Source organism: Lissotriton vulgaris, chromosome 3_1 (genome assembly GCF_964263255.1).
Source record: "Lissotriton vulgaris chromosome 3_1, aLisVul1.2, whole genome shotgun sequence".
Taxonomy (NCBI): domain Eukaryota; kingdom Metazoa; phylum Chordata; class Amphibia; order Caudata; family Salamandridae; genus Lissotriton; species Lissotriton vulgaris.
The window spans coordinates 132,385,474-132,408,482 of NC_141689.1; the positions used below are offsets into that span (position 1 = coordinate 132,385,474).

The 23,009-nt window shown below is 46.5% G+C and overlaps 1 protein-coding gene across 1 annotated transcript in view; it reads left to right on the forward strand.

Moving 5' to 3' along the window:
- Positions 1–929: 929 nt before the first annotated feature.
- The window catches only part of LOC147726081 (B-cell differentiation antigen CD72-like), a 171,858-nt gene continuing 149,778 nt past the window's right edge, over positions 930–23,009 (forward strand). The window contains exons 1-2 of the mRNA XM_086962876.1: positions 930–1,077; positions 1,163–1,276. Coding sequence (XP_086819002.1) covers positions 1,002–1,077; positions 1,163–1,276 — 190 coding nt within the window. The 5' untranslated portion in view covers positions 930–1,001. The remainder of the gene's footprint in view (positions 1,078–1,162; positions 1,277–23,009) is intronic.

A 23,009-nucleotide genomic window follows, 5' to 3' on the forward strand; every position in this document is an offset into this window, starting at 1 on the left:
CTTTTGAAACTTTACATTCTGTACAGTGAGGCACACTTGCCAAGCCGGAAACGAAAAGAGAAATGAAAACATTTCCCCTTTTAATGCCTGCTTTTAAGTGACCTTAATTTTTTTGCACAAAATCATGTCTACTAATGTTAGTAGATAGAGCTTTTCGTCCAATATCATGGGTAGTTGCAAGGAAATACCTTTGTACCACCCTTGGAACCCCCCTCCTTGACACTAAGTAAAGCAAAGCAGGGCTTCGTGCTGCTTTGTGTTACTTTTAGGCAACTTTCTAGTTCAAAACTTGTGAATGAAAAAAATTGTGCTAGTTTGCGTCACACTTGTGATGCAAACCAGGCACAAAATGTAAGTCTACCCCTGGATGTCAATTTTGCGGTGCTTTTTTTAACACAAACCCGATGCAATGTCTACAAGGCGCTGATGTTCCTTTTCTGTGTGTCCTGTACATGGCTTTTAAGTTTGATTACATGTTTGTGCAGAATGGAGCATGATGATTCAAGTTACGTGTTTCACATGTCAAGCGTGCCCTGTCCCACTCTCTGCATCCTGTGCATGGGGGGCAAGCGTGCCCTGGCCTGTCCCACTCTCTGCATCCTGTGCACGGGGCGCTGCTCCGCCGTTATTTACGCCAACCCTTGGATTGAAGTGTCTCAAACTAGTGTTTGCGGTTGGATGTGATTCATGGCGAGTATTATTCAACGTCTTTAGGCAAAATTAGCTGATTTCTCAAAAGTGTGGTTAAAAGGTGAAACAGTATTCTAAAGAGAGACGTTAAGTGCGATGTTCATATTAAACAGGAAGTTCTTGCGGGTCAGTTACACCCAGCACGTGTGCGCCTGACTGGGCCCACCTGTCTGTGGTGAGGGTTTGGACGAGGGGAAGGGGTGCAGCTTTAGACTCCCGGTGGCGACGGTTTTGATCTGACAGCCAGCGACGTCCTCTGTCGCAGGCCGGGGTTTCTGCTACAAGGTTCAGGGGAGTCACTTGCAGGGGTGATGGCGGGCGTCTGCAACTACGCCTCCCTGAGGTTCGTGAAGGCGCCCCCGAAGCCTCCGGGGTCTCATCCGGCAGGTGAGGTCCCTTCGCACCCCCTTAGATCCTCGGGTCGCACCCTGACACCTGGCGGGTGGCTCACGGGATATGTTTTGTTCCCCAGGAAGCATCTCGGGCTGTGCGGAGGATGGACAGCTCACCTATGCCAATATTAGGAGAAAGAGGGGTGCGGCGGAGACGACTCACGGTCTGGAAGAGAGGCGTCCGGACACCCAAGGTAAGAGGCGCCCTCGATGGTACCCCCCCCCCCCCCCCACACACAGACCTTGCCATGCAATTCACACCTGGATGCTGGCCCCGGATATCACGCCGGGGTTCCGCCACTAGTAAAAGCACCGTGAAGGGGGTGGTGTAAGAGGTATGAGAAGGGTGGATGGGGGCCGAGCATGACCCGACCCTGGCATACGGCGTCCTTTGGGTGAAATGAGACAGTTGTCAGAGATGTGAATTGGGGGAACCTCAAAGAGAGCGTTTGATATTTGGCCGGAGGCCGACAGGTATTGAATGCTGTTGGAAGCGCCGGTGTGTGTTGTGAGTTATGTGAGTGTGTATGTGGGGGGGGGGGGGGGGAGGGGGGGGCAGAAGGCAGGGTTACAGAGGAAACAAACCAACCAAGAGAACTCGTGCACGGGAGGGAGAGAATGACAAAATCTGCACAAAACTTTCAAAAAAAAAAAGTTTGTCGTCCTTGGTTCTTTCATATGCATCAATCAGTTAAATGAGTACCATGAACATGGGAGATTACACGCATTTGCCGGAATAATTCCCATAGGAAAATGTGCCATTGAATACAGAAAAAATACTGAAAGAAATAATACTTTACTCAGAAAGTGTGGGTTTTATTTTGATTTGGTATACATTCGTCCAGCCTTTTTGGAGAAATTGGTATTTCAAAAGGTTTTTGGAGGTGGGTTTGCAGGGGTTAGAAACGTATAAATATATATATCTGGACCGTTGGCCCTGAAAAAACATTTATTAAACAGGGCTCTCTGATTGGCATAGGGAACTTTTACTCCCATTGACCCTTTCAGTGAATTGGTAGAAGGTCTTGCCTCGCCGTACCGAATGATGGGGCATATTATCAAGAACGGCGTTAAAATTATCGTCTGTTTAGCGGCAGAAAACTGCTGCTAAAATGGTGATAATGGGCTTGATAATATGCCCTGGAGAATTCCAAAAGAAACCCATGTTCTGGCTCCATAGTTTGGTAAAATATGTATCCTGAGATGGGCAGAATGGAATGCAACCTTAGAGCCATGCTTTCAATGCCAGTGTGAGACAAGCCACGTCACCTTTACATTGTGAAATAATCCGGAGTTCCACCAAATCATCAGCAACTTTCTGGAACTAAGTTTCCACAGCCTATAAACATCAATGTGACACAGAAATTGTCCATTACACTGCCTTACAACAAATGAACATGAGCATGTGCACTTGTGGATAATCTCTTGTCAGCAGAAGCTTTAGCCTTTCTAACAGATTTTTTGGAACTGACTTTGGCTTTAAGCCGCAACCTACTTTCAAACATACCTATGCAACTCACACCAGTTGCACTGAGCCTTTATATTGTTAACAGGGAGTAATACTTGGAACCCAAATTTAAGTGATTTGTAAATAATGCACCATATAACTTTCAACAATCATAGTTGCCTCGATGACTTATGCTATTTCCATGATATGGACCCACACGTGCATGCCCAGTAAATCTATGCTGGTTATGAGAATGGTGATATTAGTGAGGTTACATCAGAGACCAAGTGATTGATATGTTGAGTCCCACAGGGATCATCCCTTAGCCCCACCCTTTTCATCATATACATGACACCGCCTGCCAACATCATCCGATCACAAGACATCACTGTCATTTGCTTTGCCAATGACACCCAATTTACCCTTTCCATTACGAACAAGACAACCACCACCAGAACCAATTTCACCAACTGCACAACAATGGTAGCAGAGTGGATGTAAATCGTCTGCTTGCAGCTCACCTCCAAGACAGAAGAACTGGTGTTTGGCAGCAAGACCTCCGCATGGGGCTCTACCTGGAAGATGCTGAAACTAGGACCAACACCCACATCCTCAGACCACACAGGATATCTAGGACATGACTGCCCAAGTCCTGCTTCCACATCCTACACATACTATGAAAGATCTTCAAAAGGTTGCCTCAGAACAACAGAAGGACCGTCACACAAACACTCATGACCAGCAGTCTAGACTACGGCAACACTCTCTATGACCGAATCTACAAAAAACTCCTACACAGACTCTAGAACATCCAGAACACCTCTGCAAGATGTTGACTCGACCTCCTATGCCACACCCACATCAAACCACACCTCAAGAAAATTCACTGGATCCCCATCAACAAGCGCAGCCAATGCAAACTTCTCATGCACATATACAAGGCCCTACACAACACAGGAGCAGAATACCTGAATCGCTGCATACTCTTTCACAAACCCACCAGAGACCTACGTTCTGCCTGATTTTCACTGGCACACATTCCCCACATCTGAGAGCATTCATTCTCCTACATTGCATCCAAGACTTGGAAAAACCTCCCTCAACCCATCCAAGCCTCCTACTCACTTCTTTAGTTCTGGAAGAAGCTGAAAAGATGGCTCATAGAAGCACGTTGGGCACTTCACACCTAGGCCCCGGCCTAAGTTTTGAGATATTGGGCTGAGGTGGGTATCTAAGCAGGTTACCCCCTAGTGAGGCCTTCTGGTCCCAGGCCTATACTGTGCACCTGTGTTAATTCAAAAGCTCAGACTAGCTGCTGTTTGACATAACATACCCTCAATTGGATTCCGTGTCACCATCAGATAAACCCTCCCCATTTCCATATTATAGTCTGCAATTGCACAGCCAATGACTTGTAAACTTAGCCTGCAGTACTAAATATTTAATCTTGATATTTGGTGCACGAAAGCAGTCCTTGTTGAATGACAGTTTTAACTTTACCCAGCTAATTCTGGGCTGCTTTTCTGCCCACACTGGTTCAATCACGAGCATCCTGAGTTGCATAAAAAATGTTTTGTTTCGAAGATTAAAAATAAATTGGTAAATGAATAATAGTGTTGGGAGGACCACTATCATCATCAAAGCTTTCCAACCTGCCTCCACTAATGGGAGTCTGATCCACTTGTAGCAAATTAACAATTGAGGATATATATTATGCACAGTTCTCTGCCTAGTAGTTCTCTGACTAGAATTTCTCTAAGCTACATTATCAGCAGGTATCTGAATTACTTCCTCTGACATTGTAATGTTAAATGTATGCTGGATCTGGATGTGCCAGCTGTCAATGGGACCATGACGGACTAGGAACAGTTAATCTGCAGTCCTGCCCACCTACCATAGCCTATAATTTCATGTACTACTAGGTTTAATTTTCTGTGGGGTCTTTGATCAGTACTAATATATAATCAGCATGTACAAAGTTTATCTAATTTTGCCTCCTGAAAGAAATTAATATTGATTGTAGGGAGAGTGAAAACCCTAATGAAGCAACAATCACAATCCTTGCCACAGTGAACCAGAAAAGTCACTAAGTTAACCTGTACTAACCCTCCAGTAGCTTGGCACAAAATCAGTGTCTTATCTTAGAAGCACTTGACTTACTGGTATAAAGTGAATATGCAGCACACAAACCGTAATAAAATAAAAACAAAACACAAGAAAAATCCGAAAGCGATTTAGAAAAATAGAATACTTTTCAATGAATAAAATAACACCAAAGCAAATTAGATCCAATCAGGGGAATTGGGGTTATGAATTATTACATTTTTAGTGAATTCTAGCGCCTAACTGATCAAAGAAACAACCTCTGGAATCTGGTTGTGCCAGACTGGGGCAAAGTCAAAAGTTAAAACCAGCTACAATGGAGCGTGTGGCTGATGCACAAGATGGGTTGGGTACCGTCTAGGCTTATTTTTAGAATTAGAAGACATTTTAAAGAAAATTCCAAGAGAATGTAGAGTTTAGCAGGGCAAGGCAACATGCTGTGCTCGAGGAGTCATCATCACTGGGGAGCCCTGGACCGAGTCTCGGTGAAGCCATCAAAAATGGCATGAAAAAGCTTTGAGAAAGAGAAGTCAGATTTCCAAGTCAAGGAGGTTGTTGTCCTTGATGGGAAGCCTGTCGCTGTCAAGCCCAGTGAATATTTTCACCTCCAGACTTAGAAAAAGTTTTGTAAGTTGAAAACCTTCAGTGGGATGAAGCTGCACGTTGTAGCCTAAGGCGGCTTAGATACCATTGCTCGAAGGTCCCACTGAACAAAATTTGCTGCTGTGGAAAAGCATTTACCAGGAGCTACTGCAAAGGGAGTCTGAACTGCAATGTACCTTGGGTAAATCAGCTGGCAGGTAGGTTCTAGTCTTATGTTGTTTTTTCTGGCACTTATTGGTGAAAATTGTTGTAAGTATCAAGTTTTTACGGTTAGGCAGGAGTAGCAGCTCTAAGTTCATGTCCAAGGGTCCAGGGCCTGGGGAAAACCACTGGTGGGTAGGAATCACTCCAGGAGAGGCCAGGTGCAGGGTCCAACTTCTCTAGAGCTTGATATGTTCCTCTAGCTCAAGCAGGAGGCCAACCAACTATCACTTAGAGTAACTGCTGGTGGGCATGGGTTCAAGGAGATGCTCCAGTTGTCTTTCAAAAAGCAGGTCAAGATTTCAAGCAACATGGCAATCCTCTTAGGAAAAAGGCATGCGTTAAGCAACAGGGCAATCCTCTGAGAAATAAGGCAGCTCTTCTGAAGTCTTCCCCATATCCTAGAGTGTACTGAATATTTGTTCTGAGGGTCGAATATTTATACCTCCAGTTAGCTTCTAATGTGGGGACATTTTTTATGCTCACCCCACATCTAACTCTGGAAAGTTCTTCCCTTCCCCTGCCAGGCTCTGAGAAGTCTGAGGTGGCAAAAGTCTATTGTCACTGTCAGTTTCCTTTATGTGCGCTAAAGGTGAGCCTTTTGAATTGTAAGTGGGGCAGGGAATAAATGGCAGCCAAGCCATCCTGGCAGAATTGCTCATACTGCCAAGACTTAGTCCCCTTTTGTCTCAATCTGTCAGAATGGCTCATATTGCCAAGACTTAGTCCCCTTTTGTCTCACTATCTGGGAGGAATACACAGAGCCCAACATAATGGCCATTTGACCGAGGACACTCTCAGCAGGCACCAAATGGTCTGGACAAGAAAATGGCAACCTTTTAAAAGTGGCATTTTCAGAATTGTGACTGAAAACCCAACTTCACCATTAAAGAGGAATTCAGTTTACAATTCATTTGAGTCTAAAGTAAGCATGGGCGGAAAATCCATTTCGCTCGCGGATTTTGCGGATTTTCGGTAAATTCGCAATCCGCGAGATTCGCGAATCTCCTGCAAAATCCACAAATCCGCGAGCAGCGGATTTTGCTCGCACTGTTCGCGTGAGTTCGCGGCTTCCCAGTACAACTTCGCGCCCCGCGAATAAGTGCAAAATTGCAGAAATACGATCTTAGCAAAACTGAAACTACTTACCAGGTTCAAAAGTTCAGGCTCATCATTAGTAGCCATTTCCTGTAGTGCTTCCTGAGGGGCCCCTCCAGAGTTCAGTTGCCAGTTGCAACTATTATGTGACCCTGCTCTGAACCTCAGAATAGTTACACATATGCCACAAAGGTCCTGAATTACAGCTAAGGGAGACAAGCAGGAGCCAGGCTGGAAGTTCAAATCCATTAATCAGCCCCTAATTCATTATTGTCAGTTGGGGCAGGGCAGGTGTTGTAACTAATTTTGCAACAATGAAAGCACTTAGCAAGTGCAAAAGATCACTAATCAGGAAGCACTAAGGAAGCAGGTGCCAGCTAAAAAAATATTCTGTGACACATTAATCAGCCCCAAATTAATTCAGGTCACTTGAGGCAGGGAAGGTGTGCTTGCGTTGCCACAATAATGTACACTGACTGGACAACCAGAGGGTGCTGTGATGAAACAGAGGGTGGCATGGGTGGGCCAGAGGGTGGCATGAGTAGTCAGAGAGTGGCAGTGGTGACAGAGAGTGGCAGTGATGAAGAAGAGTGTCCCAAACAGGCTGGACACGTAGAAACAACAAGTTCGCGAAACTTGCGACCCGACAGGTAAGTTCGCAATTTGCGAAATTGTACAAAACCCTCGCGAACTGGCAGAAACCCGCGCAAACACACAAAAAAAAAATCCGCAAATTCGCGAGAATTCGCGGATTTTGCGGATTGCGAGTTCGCAAATCCGCAAAATTCGCGAACGCGAGATTCGCAAAATTCGCCCATGCTTAGACTAAAGCTGATAACCCTATCAGCTCCCAGTCAAAAGGAACCACTTATTACATGTAGTAAAGTGACCCAATGTGATTCAATGTGAGAGAAAAGCCTCACAGTAGTGAAAACAACTCTACAATGACATGTAAAACCTAAATAAATATTGATAAACTCTTGAATATGTGGAATTGATTGATGGTAGTTCATAAAAAACAAGTGAGACCAGAGTCAACAGGCGGGCACCCGCCTCTGACAAATTGTTTCTAATGTAAAACCCAAGAACACGTGTCGTACTTTTTAAAAACAATGCACCCTTCCCAATGGGCCTTTAGGACCTACCTTTGGGGTAACATTGCATTAAAATAGCAGATTTAGAGCTGGCAAAAGGTTTATTTTGCCAGGTTGAATTGGCAGTTTAAACATGCACTACATGCTGCAATGACAGATCTGACCCTTATTTTAAAGGGCTAGTTTAGTGGGTGGCAGAATATTTGCTGCAGGCCCATTAGTAGCATTTAGCTTACAGGCCTAGTGTACATGTACCATATACACAGGTACATTAAAGGTGCCTTTCAGGTGTAGGTCAACTTTACCATGTTTTAGGATGCGAGCACAAGCATTTAGTACTGGTTGGCAATAGTAAAGATCACAGAGTCATAATGATATAAAAGAAATTCTGAAAATAAGAAGGGCGATGGAATAAAAATAATACCAAGGATTTTAGGGCTAACACCTCGCTAACTATATCCCCCATCCATGGTGATGCGGGCGCAGGATACACACCAATGGATCTACCAATAGGGCCAATAGGAGGGAGGAGGACAGATATCCATGGCCGGTTCCCCAATGTACAGGCACAGGATTTGAAAGTCTTTCATTTAGTTTATTTCTGTCCAGTGGGTATGTATTGTTTATTGTAATCCAGTGCAGAAAGGCACTAATAGCCCCCATTTGCTCATATACTGCAGAGCAGTACAAGGCCACTCAATAAAGACAAATGCCTTTTCTGCATCAAAAAAAGTTGCCCCATCTGGCTCAATGTAATGTGTGACCGCAAATAGGGTGCACAAATTATCAATGGTGGTCATACATGGAATAACAATGGCTGGATCTGTTCAATTCAATGCAAGCTTGAATAGCAGCACTGTATTGGCCAATATTTTAGTTCATATTTTAATGTCAACATTTATCAGAGACAAGGATCAATATGATCAGCACAACTCAGGAGAGTTGTCTGGCTTTCGTAGCGGAACAACTATCACATCCTGAATAGTCTGCAGTAGTGTGCCCCTCTGGTATGCCTCATTATATACTTCAAACAGAATCAGAGACATGTCTTCAGTATAATAATGTACAACTCTGCTGAGAAGCCATTGAAACCTGGAACTTGACATTCTTTAACTGTTTTATAACTCACACATTTCCTAAGATGAGATTGGTTGACAAAGGGGCATTAGTCAATCTAAGTCCAGCTATACTAAAGTAGCCCTGTCTAGGCATTTATCATAAATATCGATCTCGGTAAAGCGGAGCTGTATAGCACCTTGAAAATGTGCACAAAAACCTCCAGAAGTTCCGGGGAGTCATATACAGCATGTATACAAATCCTTTGTAGTAAATACATACATTTTCATAAAATATCACAATGATGCCTGCCTTGTATTTTCAGATGTCTTTAATTCGAGATCTTAAGCTTTCTTAGCCAATACGTGTTTTGTCGCTGTTACAGGGATTTACCTCACAACTTCTTCAGGGCTAAGGGAATATATGAACAAGAACTTGTTTGTGTATGCAATGGTAGTAAGGAAACTTTATCTTTCAAATTTTTGACAAAGTGACTTTGGTGACCTGTGAATGATAAAATAGTGACTGTGAGAAGTTGGCCTGGTATATAATGCTCACTAATTCTTAGTGATCACTTTGTACCATGCCAAGCAACCCTTATGATGATTGGTTGTAATTCAACCTTGTAGACCAGTTATCCTAGTGGTAACGTGGACAAAGCAGTCTTAAGCTAAACTCTGAAAGGCATGTGCAGCCAGCTGTATTACCATACACAACCCCCTTGAATACCAAATGAAAGGACACCACACAGATATATATTGGAAATTTATATTGATTTATTAACTATAAAATCCCCTGGACTCTTTATGAGCACAGAAGCACAAGCGTTAAATCACAAGACAGTTTAAAATACACAAAAGTTGCACAATATGGATGAGCCCGAGGGGCCACCTAAACCATATACTAAGAAAGTGGTATAAGAGATACCAATTGGAAAGGAAACAGGCCTAGGGCCTTGTGAATCGCTGGAGCTATTCGAGACTAGCAATGATTAAGTCTGGAAAGGCCTGCGGGACTCGGGTGCAGTGTCTAAAGTGCATGCACTTTTTAATGTAAAGTCTATGGTGCGTAAAAAGTACAAAGTTAGATAGCTCGGAACCTTCCGAGTGACCTAGAACGCTGAAACCTAAGACACAGGCTCTTGAGATGAGTACCAGTGTAGGAACACCGGCGGAGCTGAGTTACCTCACCCACAGGAAGCGGGTGCACAGGGTCGAAGTAGTGTCGGGTTTCGTCACACTGGTCGATGGTGCTTGGAGCTGAAGATGCTGTAGGCGGCTCGATGTGAAGAGTTCCGGTGGATCCAAGGGTGGATCTGAAGATGTGAAGACCTGAAAGCAGAGGGGACAATGTTCAAAGTTACTAGCCAGTGACTACCGTGGAACCAGATTGGAACCAGGCGATGTTGGGTGCAAAGAGGCATTGAGGTGTAGCTTCTCTCTGCAGCCACGTGGACACCGGGGGGTTGAGGACGTCCAGGAGTCGGTCACGAGCTGTCGCAGGCAGGCTTCTCGCTCTTGGCCGTGTCGGTGACCTGATCGGAGCAAACAGGCCTTGGCTAATGCAAGCCACGCAGGAATCGAAAGATGCTTAACACTCGGACCAGCAAGGTTAGAGCGAGTGCTCCTTTTCACAGGAGCTTGGGCAAGTCCAGAGCATCCAGACCCGCAGTGTAGTTTGTCGGTTTCGTTGCCAAGATGGCCGCTGACCACGTGGCTAGTGGCCGGGATGGCGCGTTGAGTGGCACAATGCAAAAGGGCCCCACGCAGATCGTGGAGATGCTGGGGGGCTGATCTTCGGTGCAAGGGCTGCTCGGTGGTAGGGGTTCTTAGTCCCCAAAGCACAAGGTCGAGGATGCCTCAGATGCTGCGCAGTCAGCTTTTTGAGTGTCTTCCAAGAGGTCCGGTCCCACGTCACTCGGTGCCTCCACGGGTCCCTTCTTTGCAGGGACTGTGGATCGGGCTGTGAGAGGTCTGGGAGTCTGGTTCTTGTTGGGCTCTGGGCTCGGGCTCCGGCGGGAGGCGGCGGCAAAGCAGACGTCGAGTTGCTGGTTGGCGCCTGTGTTCACAGGGTGGCCACTCCTAGGCCACAAGGGAGATTCTCTTCAGTCTTCTGAGCAGCAGAATGTCGAAGTCCAGTCTTCTTCTTTATTTCAAGTTGATTCAGGATGATCTGCTGTTCAATGGCACTGCTCCCACTCTTATTCCCAATCTGAGGGGTGGATCACCTACTAGGTCCCTCCTCTGGGAGGAACCAGGAAGGGGGGCGGTTACACCACCTTTCCTTTGTCCAGCTTCTCGCCAGGCCTGGGTCTGGAAAGTCCCAGGACCGGTTTGGACTGGCTTATGCACGGGGACACCTTGTGTGCCCCGGGCATGTCTGATTCTATTCAGCCCTGTCCTACCCAATACACAAAACCCTGTCTGGGGTGGTGCTCGCACCTCCCAAGGCAGGAAACCCTTTGTCCAGGCCACCATTTGCCGAGTTTCGGTCAGCAACAGGAGGCCAGACTCGTGTCTGTGGTGGCAGCATCCATTTTGGGATGCTGAGGCTCTGGTTAACTTTAACCGGGGTTAAGGCTACACACATGTCGTGTCCCTCTAGAAGGGTGGAATGCTATCCCCGTCGACAGAACTGTTGAGGGGATAGTATTCCAATTCATATGACACCTTACTCGACTTGTTTTGATAAAGCCAAACCAAAGATAGCATTTAACCGGGAGGATTATAATGCACTTAAGAGTATATGGTATGGCAATATCCCGGAACAGCTTAGGGAGTGGTTCCCGACAGCTGCAGACAGGCTCAGCTCATGCTAGAGCACCATCTCACATATTTCCAAGCACTCTGCCTCCAGGATTGAAGAGGCCTTCCATAGGAGTGGCTGATAGGAACATATGTGTCCAGTTTAGGGTTAGGCACAGGCATACTGTACCTAAGTAAGAGGTGATTACACCAGCTTACCCCAGCTGAGTGATCAGCCAGTTGTGTCAAATATGGAGGCCAGGCCAGGGGTGGCACAATACATGCTGCAGCCCCTGGTAGGCCTTGGAAACACCTATGCCCTGGGTACCTAGGGTACACTGTTACAGGGGCCAATAAGGTGAACCAGCATCCAATTCGTAATGCACCTAGAGTGCATTGGCAGTAATTTAGAGAGAGAACAGCAGGCTGTGGGTCTGATTAGCAGGCCCACAGCCACATTAAGTCATAAACCAGTGAAGCAAAAAGCAAAAATTTGGGGTGACCTTAGGATAGCAGACCCTACTCTCCTACACAACCCCCCCCCCCCAAACGCAGGGACATTAGACTAACCTTGACCAGTTGTGTCTTCATGTTCTAAGTGGAAGTACCTGGAGAGACCATCTGCGTTGCCATGGCCAGTCCCTGGGCGGTGCTCCACTGTAAAGTCCATCCCCTGTAGGGAAATTGACCACCTGAGTAGTTTGGGGTTTTCACCCTTCATCTGATTAAGCCATAAGAGGGGCTTATGGTCGGTCTGAATCTAGAAGTGAGTGCCAAATAAGTATGGTCTCAACTTCTTCAGGGCCCACACCACAGCAAAGGCCTCCCTCTCAATAGCTGACCAACGTTTCTCTCTGGGGGTCAGCCTTCTGCTAATAAAAGCAATGGGCTGGTCCTGGCCATCTACATTAAGCTGTGAAAGCACTGCTCCCACTCCCAACTCAGAAGCATCTGTTTGGACAATGAACTCTCTTGAGTAGTCAGGACTCTTCAGGATAGGTGCAGAGCACATGGCCTTCTTCAGGTCATCAAATGCCTTTTGACAGTTTTCTGTCCACTGAACCTTTTTGGGCATCTTCTTAGATGTCAGATCATTAAGAGGAGTCACAATGGACCCATAGTTCTTAACAAACTTCATGTAGTACCCAGTCAGGCCCAAGAAAGCTCTGACCTGAGCCTGGGTAGTAGGAGGGGACCAGTCCTTTATGGTCTGGATCTTACCCTCCAGTGGTTGAACGTGGCCTCCACCTACAAGGTGGCCCAGGTATACAACCTTGCTCTGCCCTATCCGGCACTTGGTTGCCTTGATAGTGAGGCCTGCCTTTTGCAGAGCCTCAAGCACTTCCTTCAGGTGGACCAGGTGATCCTCCCAGGTGGAGCTAAAGACAGCAATATCATCCAGATAAGCTGCACAAAAGTCATCCAACGCAGTGAGGACTTGATTCACCAACCTTTGGAAGGTGGCAGGTGCATTTTTCAAACCAAAGGGCATCACCACAAATTGATAATGCCCACTAGGGGTAGAAAGTGCTGTCTTGGCTTTAGACTCTTCAGCTAACCTGATTTGCCAGTAGCCAGCTGTTAAGTCAAATGTGCTCAAATATTTGGCAGAAGCCAATTTGTCAATGAGCTCATCTGCCCTTGGAATAGGGTGTGCATCTGTCCTGGTGACAGCATTGAGTCCTCTGTAATCCACACAGAACCTCATCTCTCTCTTGCCATCTTTGGTGTGAGGTTTGGGGACCAGAACCTCTGGGCTAGCCCAGGGGCTCTCTGAAGGCTCAATAACACCTAATTCCAGCATCTTTTGCACCTCAGTCTTTATACAGTCCCTGACATGATCAGGTTGCCTGTAAATCATGCTTTTTACAGGAAGACTGTCACCAGTGTCCACCACATGGGTACACCAGTTAGTCTGACTGGGTGTCAATGAGAACATATGCCTGTATGCCTGCAGAACTTGTCTACAGTCATTTTGCTGATGTTCAGTGAGGCTGCCATCTAAGGCCACACCATCAACTGAGCCATCCTCAGGGTTCTGAGTGAGCAGGTCTGGGAGAGGGTCACTCTCTTCCTCCTGTCCCTCATCTGTAGCCATAAGCAAGCCCATGTCTTCCCTGCTGACATATGCCTTCAATCTGTTGACATGGAGCCCCCTGTGGGGGCTCCTGGGAGTTCCTAGGTCCACCAAGTAGGTAACCTCTCCCTTCTTTTCCAGAATTGTATGGGGTCCAGACCATTTGTCTTGGAGTGCTGCTGGGGCCACTGGCTCCAACACCCATACCTTCTGTACAGGCTGAAACTCAACCAGGACAGCCTTTTGGTCATGCCAAGCTTTCTGTAATTCTTGGCTAGCCTCAAGGTTTTTGGATGCCTTTTCCATGTACTCTGCCATCCTGGAGCGGAGACCAAGTACATAGTCCACTATGTCTTGTTTAGGCTTTTTGAGAGGTAACTCCCATCCTTCCTTCACCAGACACAGGGGTCCTCTTACAGGGTGCCCAAACAACAATTCAAAGGGGCTGAAGCCAACCCCCTTTTGAGGGACCTCTCTGTAAGCAAACAAAAGGCAGGGCAGTAGGATGTCCCATCTTCGCCTGAGCTTTTCCGGTAATCCTTTGATCATGCCCTTTAGGGTCTTGTTAAATCTCTCAACAAGCCCATTACATTGTGGATGATAAGGAGTGGTGAACTTGTAGTTAACACCACATTCCTTCCACATAGCTGTCAAATATCCTGACATGAAGTTGGCACCTCTATCAGATATTACCTCCTTAGGAAACCCCACTCTGGAGAAAACTCCAAGTAAGGCCCTGGCCACAACAGGAGCTGTTGTGGTCCTAAGTGGAATTGCCTCTGGGTACCTGGTGGCATGGTCCACCACCACCAGTATGAATCTGTGCCCAGATGCTGTAGGGGGATCCATTGGACCTACAATAACAATCCCCACTCTTTCAAAGGGAACCCCCACCACAGGTAGTGGTATCAGGGGGGCCTTTGTTGTTCCACCTGCTTTACCACTGGCTTGGCAGGTTTCACAGGAGCGACAAAACTCCTTGGTGTCTTCAGACATGTGAGGCCAGTGAAAGTGAGGGACAAGCCTGTCCCAGGTCTTGTTCTGGCCTAAGTGTCCTGCTAAAGGAATATCATGGGCTAAGGTGAGAAGGAAACCCCTAAATAGCAGAGGTATAACCAACCTCCTGGTTGCACCAGGCTTGGGGTCTCTACCCTCTGTGTAAAGGAGTCCTTCATCCCAATAAACTTTATGGGCACCTTGAGCATTCCCAGCAGCCTCAGTAGCAGCCTGCTGTCTGAGGGGTTCAAGAGAAGGACAGGTTAACTGAGCCTGCCCCAAGTCTGCCCTAGAAGGTCCCCCTGTCCCCAGAAACTCAACCTGATCAGGTTCAAGTTCTTCAGAGACAGTTCCTTCAGGGGTCTCAAGACCAGCTTCCTGTGAAGCTTGATCCTCGCTTGCAGGCAGTTGGGAAGGCACAGCCTTAACCCTCCTGTTCTTCTTCTTGGAAGGTGCTTGGTCCATTGTTCCAGGATCCAAGACCTGAGGTTCAGAGAGGCACTTTTTGGCCTGTGACCTGGTCACAGCAAGGACATGTGATGATATCCCTAACATCTCTGCATGAGTCCTGTACTCAACTTCTGACCATAGAGAGTTCTCCAGGTCATTGCCCAACAAACATTCTACTGGGAGATCAGCACTAACCACAACTCTTTTTAGGCCAGTTACCCCTCCCCAGGAAAAGTTAACAAGTGCCACACTATGTGTAGTAGTGACATTGCTGGCATTGGTCACCAGGTAATTATCACCTGGCATGTATTGTCCAGGGTCCACAAAGTTAGGTGTCACCATTGTGACATTGGCACATGTGTCCCTGTAAGCTTGAGCCACTTTGTTATTAATCAAAGGCGTCTGTCTGTATTTGCCCAGGTTACTGGGACTGATGTCAGGGGTCAAATCTATGTCCCCTTCACAAATCAGAACAGCCTGTGTAAGGGTTCTGACTAGGTCAGAATCTCCTTCAGTTCCCAAGGTGATACCCACTACCCCCTTGGTTTGTGGACCAGCACTGCTAGCTGTACTAGTGGGTGCAGTTGCCTTAGGGGCTGCAGTGCTGGGGGCTCCACCCTTTTTACACTCACTTGTCCAGTGAGAGGTGTTTTTACAAGTTTTACACCAGGGTTTCTTCTGACCTTCTTTCTTCTTCTTCTTGGAAGTTTGGGACCCACCCTCTGTATCATTTTGGGGCCCTGTTGAAGACTTCTGGTCTTTAGCTTTCTGCTCCCCACCCTTCTGGTCTGTTTTCTTCTGGTCACCACCCTGGTTCTGGTTCTGGTTCTTTTGCTTAACTCTGGTTCTTACCCATTTATCTGCCCTCTTTCCCAATTCTTGGGGAGAGGTCAAATCTGAGTCAACCAAATGTTGATGCAACTGCTGGTTCTGAAAATTATTTAAAATGTGTTCTCTCATCAGCAAATTATACAATCCTTCATAGTCTGTAACCTTGCTTCCCAGCAACCATCCCTCCAGAGCCTTAGTGGCACACTCAACAAATTCAGACCAGTCCTGAGTCTGTGTCTTCTGGGTATCTCTGAACATTAACCTGTACTGTTCAGTGGTTAAGCCTAACCCATCAATCAGAGCACTCTTCAGGACCAGGTAGTTTCTAGAATCCCCATCACTAACTGTGAGGAGTCTGTCTCGGCCTCTACCTTCAAAGGAGAGCCACAAGATTGCTGCCCACTGCTCCTGAGGGATCTGTTGTACTCTGCAGGCTCTCTCCATTGCAGTGATCCATTTATGGATATCATCCCCAGCTTTGTAGGGGGGCACAATCTTACTCAGGGTTCTGTTATCAAAAGACCTGTCTTTATCCTTGTGGATATTGCTGCCACCAGTGGGTTCTATTACCCCACTCTCTCTAGGCTGTCTTGCTCTAGCAAGTTTCTCTTGGGCCAGGACAACCTCTAACTCTTGTCTCTGGATCCTCAATTCAGCCTCTCTCATTGTGGCCTCATGTTCCCTTCTCTGAGGGCTAGTCATCTCCCTTCTGGAGTGACCATGAGAACCTCTAGAAGCATGGGAGTTGTTAGAGTCACCTGAGTGAGTCCTTCTCCTCCTAGGCTTCTGGTTAAGTCCACCTGGGGGTCTGAATGGGTTGTTACCCGATTCAGTCCCAAATAGGCTTAAGTTGGCCTGGTTCAGCCTACTGACCAGCACCTGACTATTTCTGTCATCATCTGACTCACTGCTCCCCCCTTCTGTCTCTTCTTCCTCTTCCTCCTCCTCATCTACCTGAGGAGCTCCAGTGATGGGGGCTTCCTCATCTACCAGGATGATAGGGACAGGGGTGTCTACAGTGTCATCCTCTGAAGGATGGCCTCCATCAGCATTCCCAGTGGGGTCTGCCTTAGAGGGCTTTAGAGTCTCAGACTGGTCTAAGAGCTCTCTTAGGTGGTCTGTAGTAGGGGAAGGCCCTGTCTTCAGACCCCTTAAGACACAAAGCTGTCTTAGTTCCTTAAAGGAGAAAATAGCAAATTTGGATGGTGCCCTTGGAGGGTCACTCTCAACAGGGATGTTCCCAGTGGAACCCTCTGCTCCAGACATTGCTCTAGTGTGGGTGGATGTGTTGCAATCTACCTACACTGGTGTTTATCTACTAAACCTATCTAGTAGTTGTAGTCAGGGTGTGCTACTCCCTTTGCTCTACAACAACTAAGTTCAGTAGAACTTAAGTATACTAGTCTTGTTTTATATGTACCTAGCAGGTACCTGTATGATCTTTCAAATGATAATCTCAAAGATTGTAATGGTAAAACAACAGCAAGCTCAGATCCCAATCCGCTGCTCACCAATGTGAGAAGTTGGCCTGGTATATAATGCTCACTAATTCTTAGTGATCACTTTGTACCATGCCAAGCAACCCTTATGATGATTGGTTGTAATTCAACCTTGTAGACCAGTTATCCTAGTGGTAACATGGACCAAGCAGTCTTAGGCTAAACTCTGAAAGGCATGTGAAGCCAGCTGTATTACCATACACAACCCCCTTGAATACCAAATGAAAGGACACCACACAGATATATATTGAAAATATATATTGATTTATTAACTATAAAATCCCCTGGACTCTTTATGAGCACAGAAGCACAAGCGTTAAATCACAAGACAGTTTAAAATACACAAAAGTTGCACAATATGGATGAGCCCTAGGGGCCACCTAAACCATATACTAAGAAAGTGGTATAAGAGATACCAATTGGAAAGGAAACAGGCCTAGGGCCTTGGGATTTGCTGGAGCTATTCGAGACTAGCAATGATTAAGTCGGGAAAGGCCCGCGGGACTCGGGTGCAGTGTCTAAAGTGCACGCACTTTTCAATGTAAAGTCTATGGTGCGTAAAAAGTACAAAGTTAGATAGCTCGGAACATTCCGAGTGACCTAGAACGCTGAAACTTAAGACACAGGCCCTTGAGATGTGTACCAGTGTAGGAACACCGGCTGAGTTACCTCACCCACAGGAAGCGGGTGCACAGGGTCGAAGTAGTTTCGGGTTTCGTCACGCTGGTCGATGGTGCTTGGAGCTGAAGATGCTGCAGGCGGCTTGATGTGAAGAGTTCCGGTGGATCCAAGGGTGGATCTGAAGATGTGAAGACCTGAAAGCAGAGGGGACAATGTTCAAAGTCACTAGCCAGTGACTACCGTGGAACCAAATTGGAACCAGGCGATGTCGGGTGCAAACAGGCGTTGAGGTGTAGCTTCTCTCTGCAGCCACGTGAACACCGGGGTTCGAGGACGTCCAGCAGTCGGTCACGAGCTGTCCCACGCAGGCTTCTCGCTGTTGGCGGTGTTGGCGACCTGATCGGAGCAAACAGGCCTTGGCTAATGCAAGCCATGCAGGATTCAACAGATGCTTAACACTCGGACCAGCAAGGTCAGAGCGAGTGCTCCTTTTCACAGGAGCTTGGGCAAATCTGGAGCAACCAGACCCGCAGTGTAGTTTGTCGGTTTCGTCGCCAAGATGGCCGCTGACCACGTGGCTAGTGGCCGGGATGGCGCGTCGAGTGGCACAATGCAAAAGGGCCCCACGCAGATCGTGGAGATGCTGGGGGGCTGATCTTCGGTGCAAGGGCTGCTCGGTGGTGGGGGTTTTTAGTCCCCAAAGCACAACGTCGAGGATGCCTCAAATGCTGCGCAGTCAGCTTTTCGAGTGTCTTCCAAGAGGTCCGGTCCCACGTCACTCGGTGCCTCCACGGGTCCCTTCTTTGCAGGGACTGTGGATCGGGCTGTGAGAGGTCTGGGAGTCTGGTTCTTGTTGGGCTCTGGGCTCGGGCTCCGGCAGGAGGCGGCGGCAAAGCAGACGTCGAGTTGCTGGTTGGTGCCTGTGTTCACAGGGTGGCCACTCCTAGGCCACAAGGGAGATTCTCTTCAGTCTTCTGAGCAGCAGAATGTCGAAGTCCAGTCTTCTTCTTTATTTCAAGTTGATTCAGGATGATCTGCTGTGCAATGGCACTGCTCCCACTCTTATTCCCAATCTGAGGGGTGGATCACCTACTAGGTCCCTCCTCTGGGAGGAACCAGGAAGGGGGGCGGTTACACCCCCTTTCCTTTGTCCAGCTCCTCGCCAGGCCTGGGTCTGGAAAGTCCCAGGACCGGTTTGGACTGGCTTATGCACGGGGACACCTTGTGTGCCCCGGGCATGTCTGATTCTTTTCAGCCCTGTCCTACCCAATACACAAAACCCTGTCTGGGGTGGTGCTCGCACCTCCCAAGGCAGGAAACCCTTTGTCCAGGCCACCATTTGCCGAGTTTCGGTCAGCAGCAGGAGGCCAGACTCGTGTCTGTGGTGGCAGCATCCATTTTGTGATGCTGAGGCTCTGGTTAACTTTAACCGGGGTTAAGGCTACACACATGTCGTGTCCCTCTAGAAGGGTGGAATGCTATCCCCGTCGACAGAACTGTCGAGGGGATAGTATTCCAATTCGTATGACACCTTACTCGACATGTTTTGATAAAGCCAAATCAAAGATAGCATTTAACCGCGAGGATTATAATGCACTTAAGTGTATATGGTATGGCAATATCCCGGAACAGCTTAGGGAGTGGTTCCCGACAGCTGCAGACAGGCTCAGCTCATGCTAGAGCACCATCTCACATATTTCCAAGCACTCTGCCTCCAGGATTGATGAGGCCTTCCATAGGAGTGGCTGATAGGAACATATGTGTCCAGTTTTGGGTTAGGCACAGGCATACTGTACCTAAGTAAGAGGTGATTACACCAGCTTACCCCAGCTGAGTGATCAGCCAGTTGTGTCAAATATGGAGGCCAGGCCAGGGGTGGCACAATGCATGCTGCAGCCCCTGGTAGGGCTTGGAAACACCTATGCCCTGGGTACCTAGGGTACACTGTTACAGGGGCCAATAAGGTGAACCAGCATCCAATTCGTAATGCACCTAGAGTGCATTGGCAGTAATTTAGAGAGAGAACAGCAGGCTGTGGGTCTGATTAGCAGGCCCACAGCCACATTAAGTCATAAACCAGTGAAGCAAAAAGCAAAAAGTTTGGGTGACCATAGGATAGCAGACCTTACTCTCCTACAGTGACTATTACTGTGTGGAAATCAATGTGAAACTGGTGTTGTATGTGCTTTTTCTACGCCTCCTTTGTGTCTCAATTTATCAATGGGAAAGAAAGAACAAAAAAAGGCCCTGTGTTGTTTATGTTGTCGTTGTAAGACTTAGAAGTGCAGTTGGTATTCGAGACTCCATTATATGAGTAATCCTGTCGCTGGCAAGGTGTGGGCATGCAATGAACCCATTTGGTTTTATAATCCTGAGATTATTCATTAATTCTATTTCATTATATTTGTGGCGAAGTAGTGCTGCCTCATGCTGTCACCCAATAATAAATACATGCTGACTATATTGTGTAGTTAAACATGTGTATGGGAACGTAATTTGTTGAAATACGATACCTGAGGTCAGTGTCAAGTAGTCTCCAAATCAGAGAGAGAAAAGGGCACATAAGTTAAAGAATGACAATCGGTACATTCTAATACGGTGTACTCGGTAACCATGAAGGATCCCCCTACCTTAGTTCTGGTGATAATTCCAATCCGTAAGGAGTTCCTATGATTTCTGCCCCTGGAGAAATATACTATTTAGTCTTGTATCTGAATATCTTCATGTGCTTTTAAGTGTAAGGGAGTTTCTTTTAGAAGAACTTCTCCATCCTAAAGTGAAATTAACAATCTATTAGTATTGTTATCCCTTAATTGTCTTTCTTGTATTTTGACTATAATAAGTCAGTTTTTTCACTCCTTACCAGCAGTATTAGGGAGAACCCCATGGATCTCCAGGCCGTGGTGTGTTTGTCGTGCAAATCAGCAGTTTACAGCGGGCCACCCCGGCAATGTCTTAGGTAATGGAGTGCAATGGCGGACTAAACCAGTTCCTAGACCCATTTTGGGGGCCATCTTAGAGTGGTGTGTTTGAGCCCCCAGGGGTACTGAACCTATTTTGGGGTCCATCTTAGAGTGGTATGTCGGGCCCCCGGGGGTACTGAACCCATTTTGGGCGCCATCTTAGAATGGTGTATCAGACCCCCCGGGGCACTGGAATTGAAATTAGTGAGAACTAGCGAAAGTGGTATCCCCAAATGTTAAAAGCTATTTGCTAGGCTGTATCTGTAGGGACACTTGACAGCATTGAGGTGCACTACCATACAAGTGTGACATTTGTGCTTGCGTGCATTCAGCGTTTATACATAAATTCATCCTTATAAGAGATTTGACATGATATCCAAGTGCTTTGTTGGTCTGACCCGAACTAATCAACATGATAGTGTGTTTTTTGACATGTGACGCGTGGCAATGTGATAGTGAATTTTGTGACATAGTTGGGTGAACCTCAAATGTAACTGCAAATTATTAGATTTATTACAGACAGTGGCAGTCCATCTCAATTCTCGCTAGTATCAGATCCAAAGCATATTCCGAAACCTTATGCAATGTGAATGTGAATTCCGTGACATAGCTAGGTAAGGACAGTGGCATTATGTCTCAGTTCCTCACTGTACATAGTCTACATCATATTAAGTATCCAGGTCTCAAGTCCTCACTGTACATAGTCTCCAACATGTCAGGTATCGAGTACGAGTACATCACTACATTAGTATGGAAATAGTCCTGTATTACAACAAATTGTGGTCTAACAAAATACGTAGGGATGATAGTGGGAGTGCTCTATAAACTATGACCTTCTTGGAAATCGTAACTCAGCATAAAGTAGCTTCTATTAATCTATTCAGAGTACGAGCTTAAGTTTAACATGGTTGCTTACATTCGGAAAGGTAAGGATACATAATCCAGCCATTGTTTCAGTTCCTTTGGAAGTGGGTACGGGCTAATTCCCAAGGAAGTATTGAAGCTCATGGTCCGTGTTCAAGCCCTGTTTGACACTTTAAGGCTCATAATCCATAGTGCCTCTCTCCTCCTGAGTGTTAGTTTCCTGTTACCTCCCCTTGGGACTTTGTGTGCGACATCAAATCCATAGAAGGAGAACATTCTATGTGTGCTTTGAGAGTTACATTCTGCTATATGTGTGGCAATCGGATATCTGGTGTTCCCTTGCTTTTCAGTCCTTATGTGTTCCCCAATACGCTCATTGAGGCTCCTGATGGTACTTCCATTATATCTAAGTCAACACTTACACTCAATAGCACTACATATTTTTGTAACAGGAAATATTGTTGTCAATTTTGTACACCCTAATGTTAGGCCCCCTAAATTCTTTCTTTCTGTCAGTGGCCCATCTGCACATGGAGCAGTGGCCACATTGGCAAAAAAACAAAGTGTGTTGGGTAAGCCAGTTTGATGTTTGTTTCTTTTTTGGGTAGCTGGGGCTGAGAATATTTTTTAAGCATACACCCCTGCAAAAGGTAATCTCAGGCCTTGATGTTGTAAATTCCTGCAGTGTCTTGTCTGCCGTGAGTAAGTGCCAATGTCTACGCATACTGCAAAGTTAGTGTGTTTGCATGCTTGTTAAAATTCGTAATTAAAGTACTGTCTTTTTCTCTTTCTTTTCTGGTTTGTTTTTGAGAGTGTCTTGTCGACTGATCTTAGAGACTCTCTATTTGGCCCTATGTAAAGTTCTCTTTGCATACCCTCTGCATGAAAATGTTGTGGCCATGCTCTCTATACTGTCCTTAAAATACAATCCCGTACTGCAGTTGTGTCTGGCCTGTGTAAATATGCCATATGGAATAACATTTATCTGATGACCTGGATGCACACTTGAGGCATGAAGGGTTGCACTACAAGCTATTGGTTTCCTAAATAATCTGTTTTGGATCTTATTGTCTAGAATGAAGAATTCAACATCTAAGAATGTAATGTTCCTCTGACTACACTGGAACTCAAATCTGATGTTTTTGTCATTGCTGTTAAGGTGTGTGAAGAATTCAATCAGGTTTTGGATGTCGCCTGTCCAAACCATGAGGCAGTCATCTATGAATCTGCCCAAGAATAAGATTGAGTCATTCCAGTTCCTACACCACTCGCTCCAAATC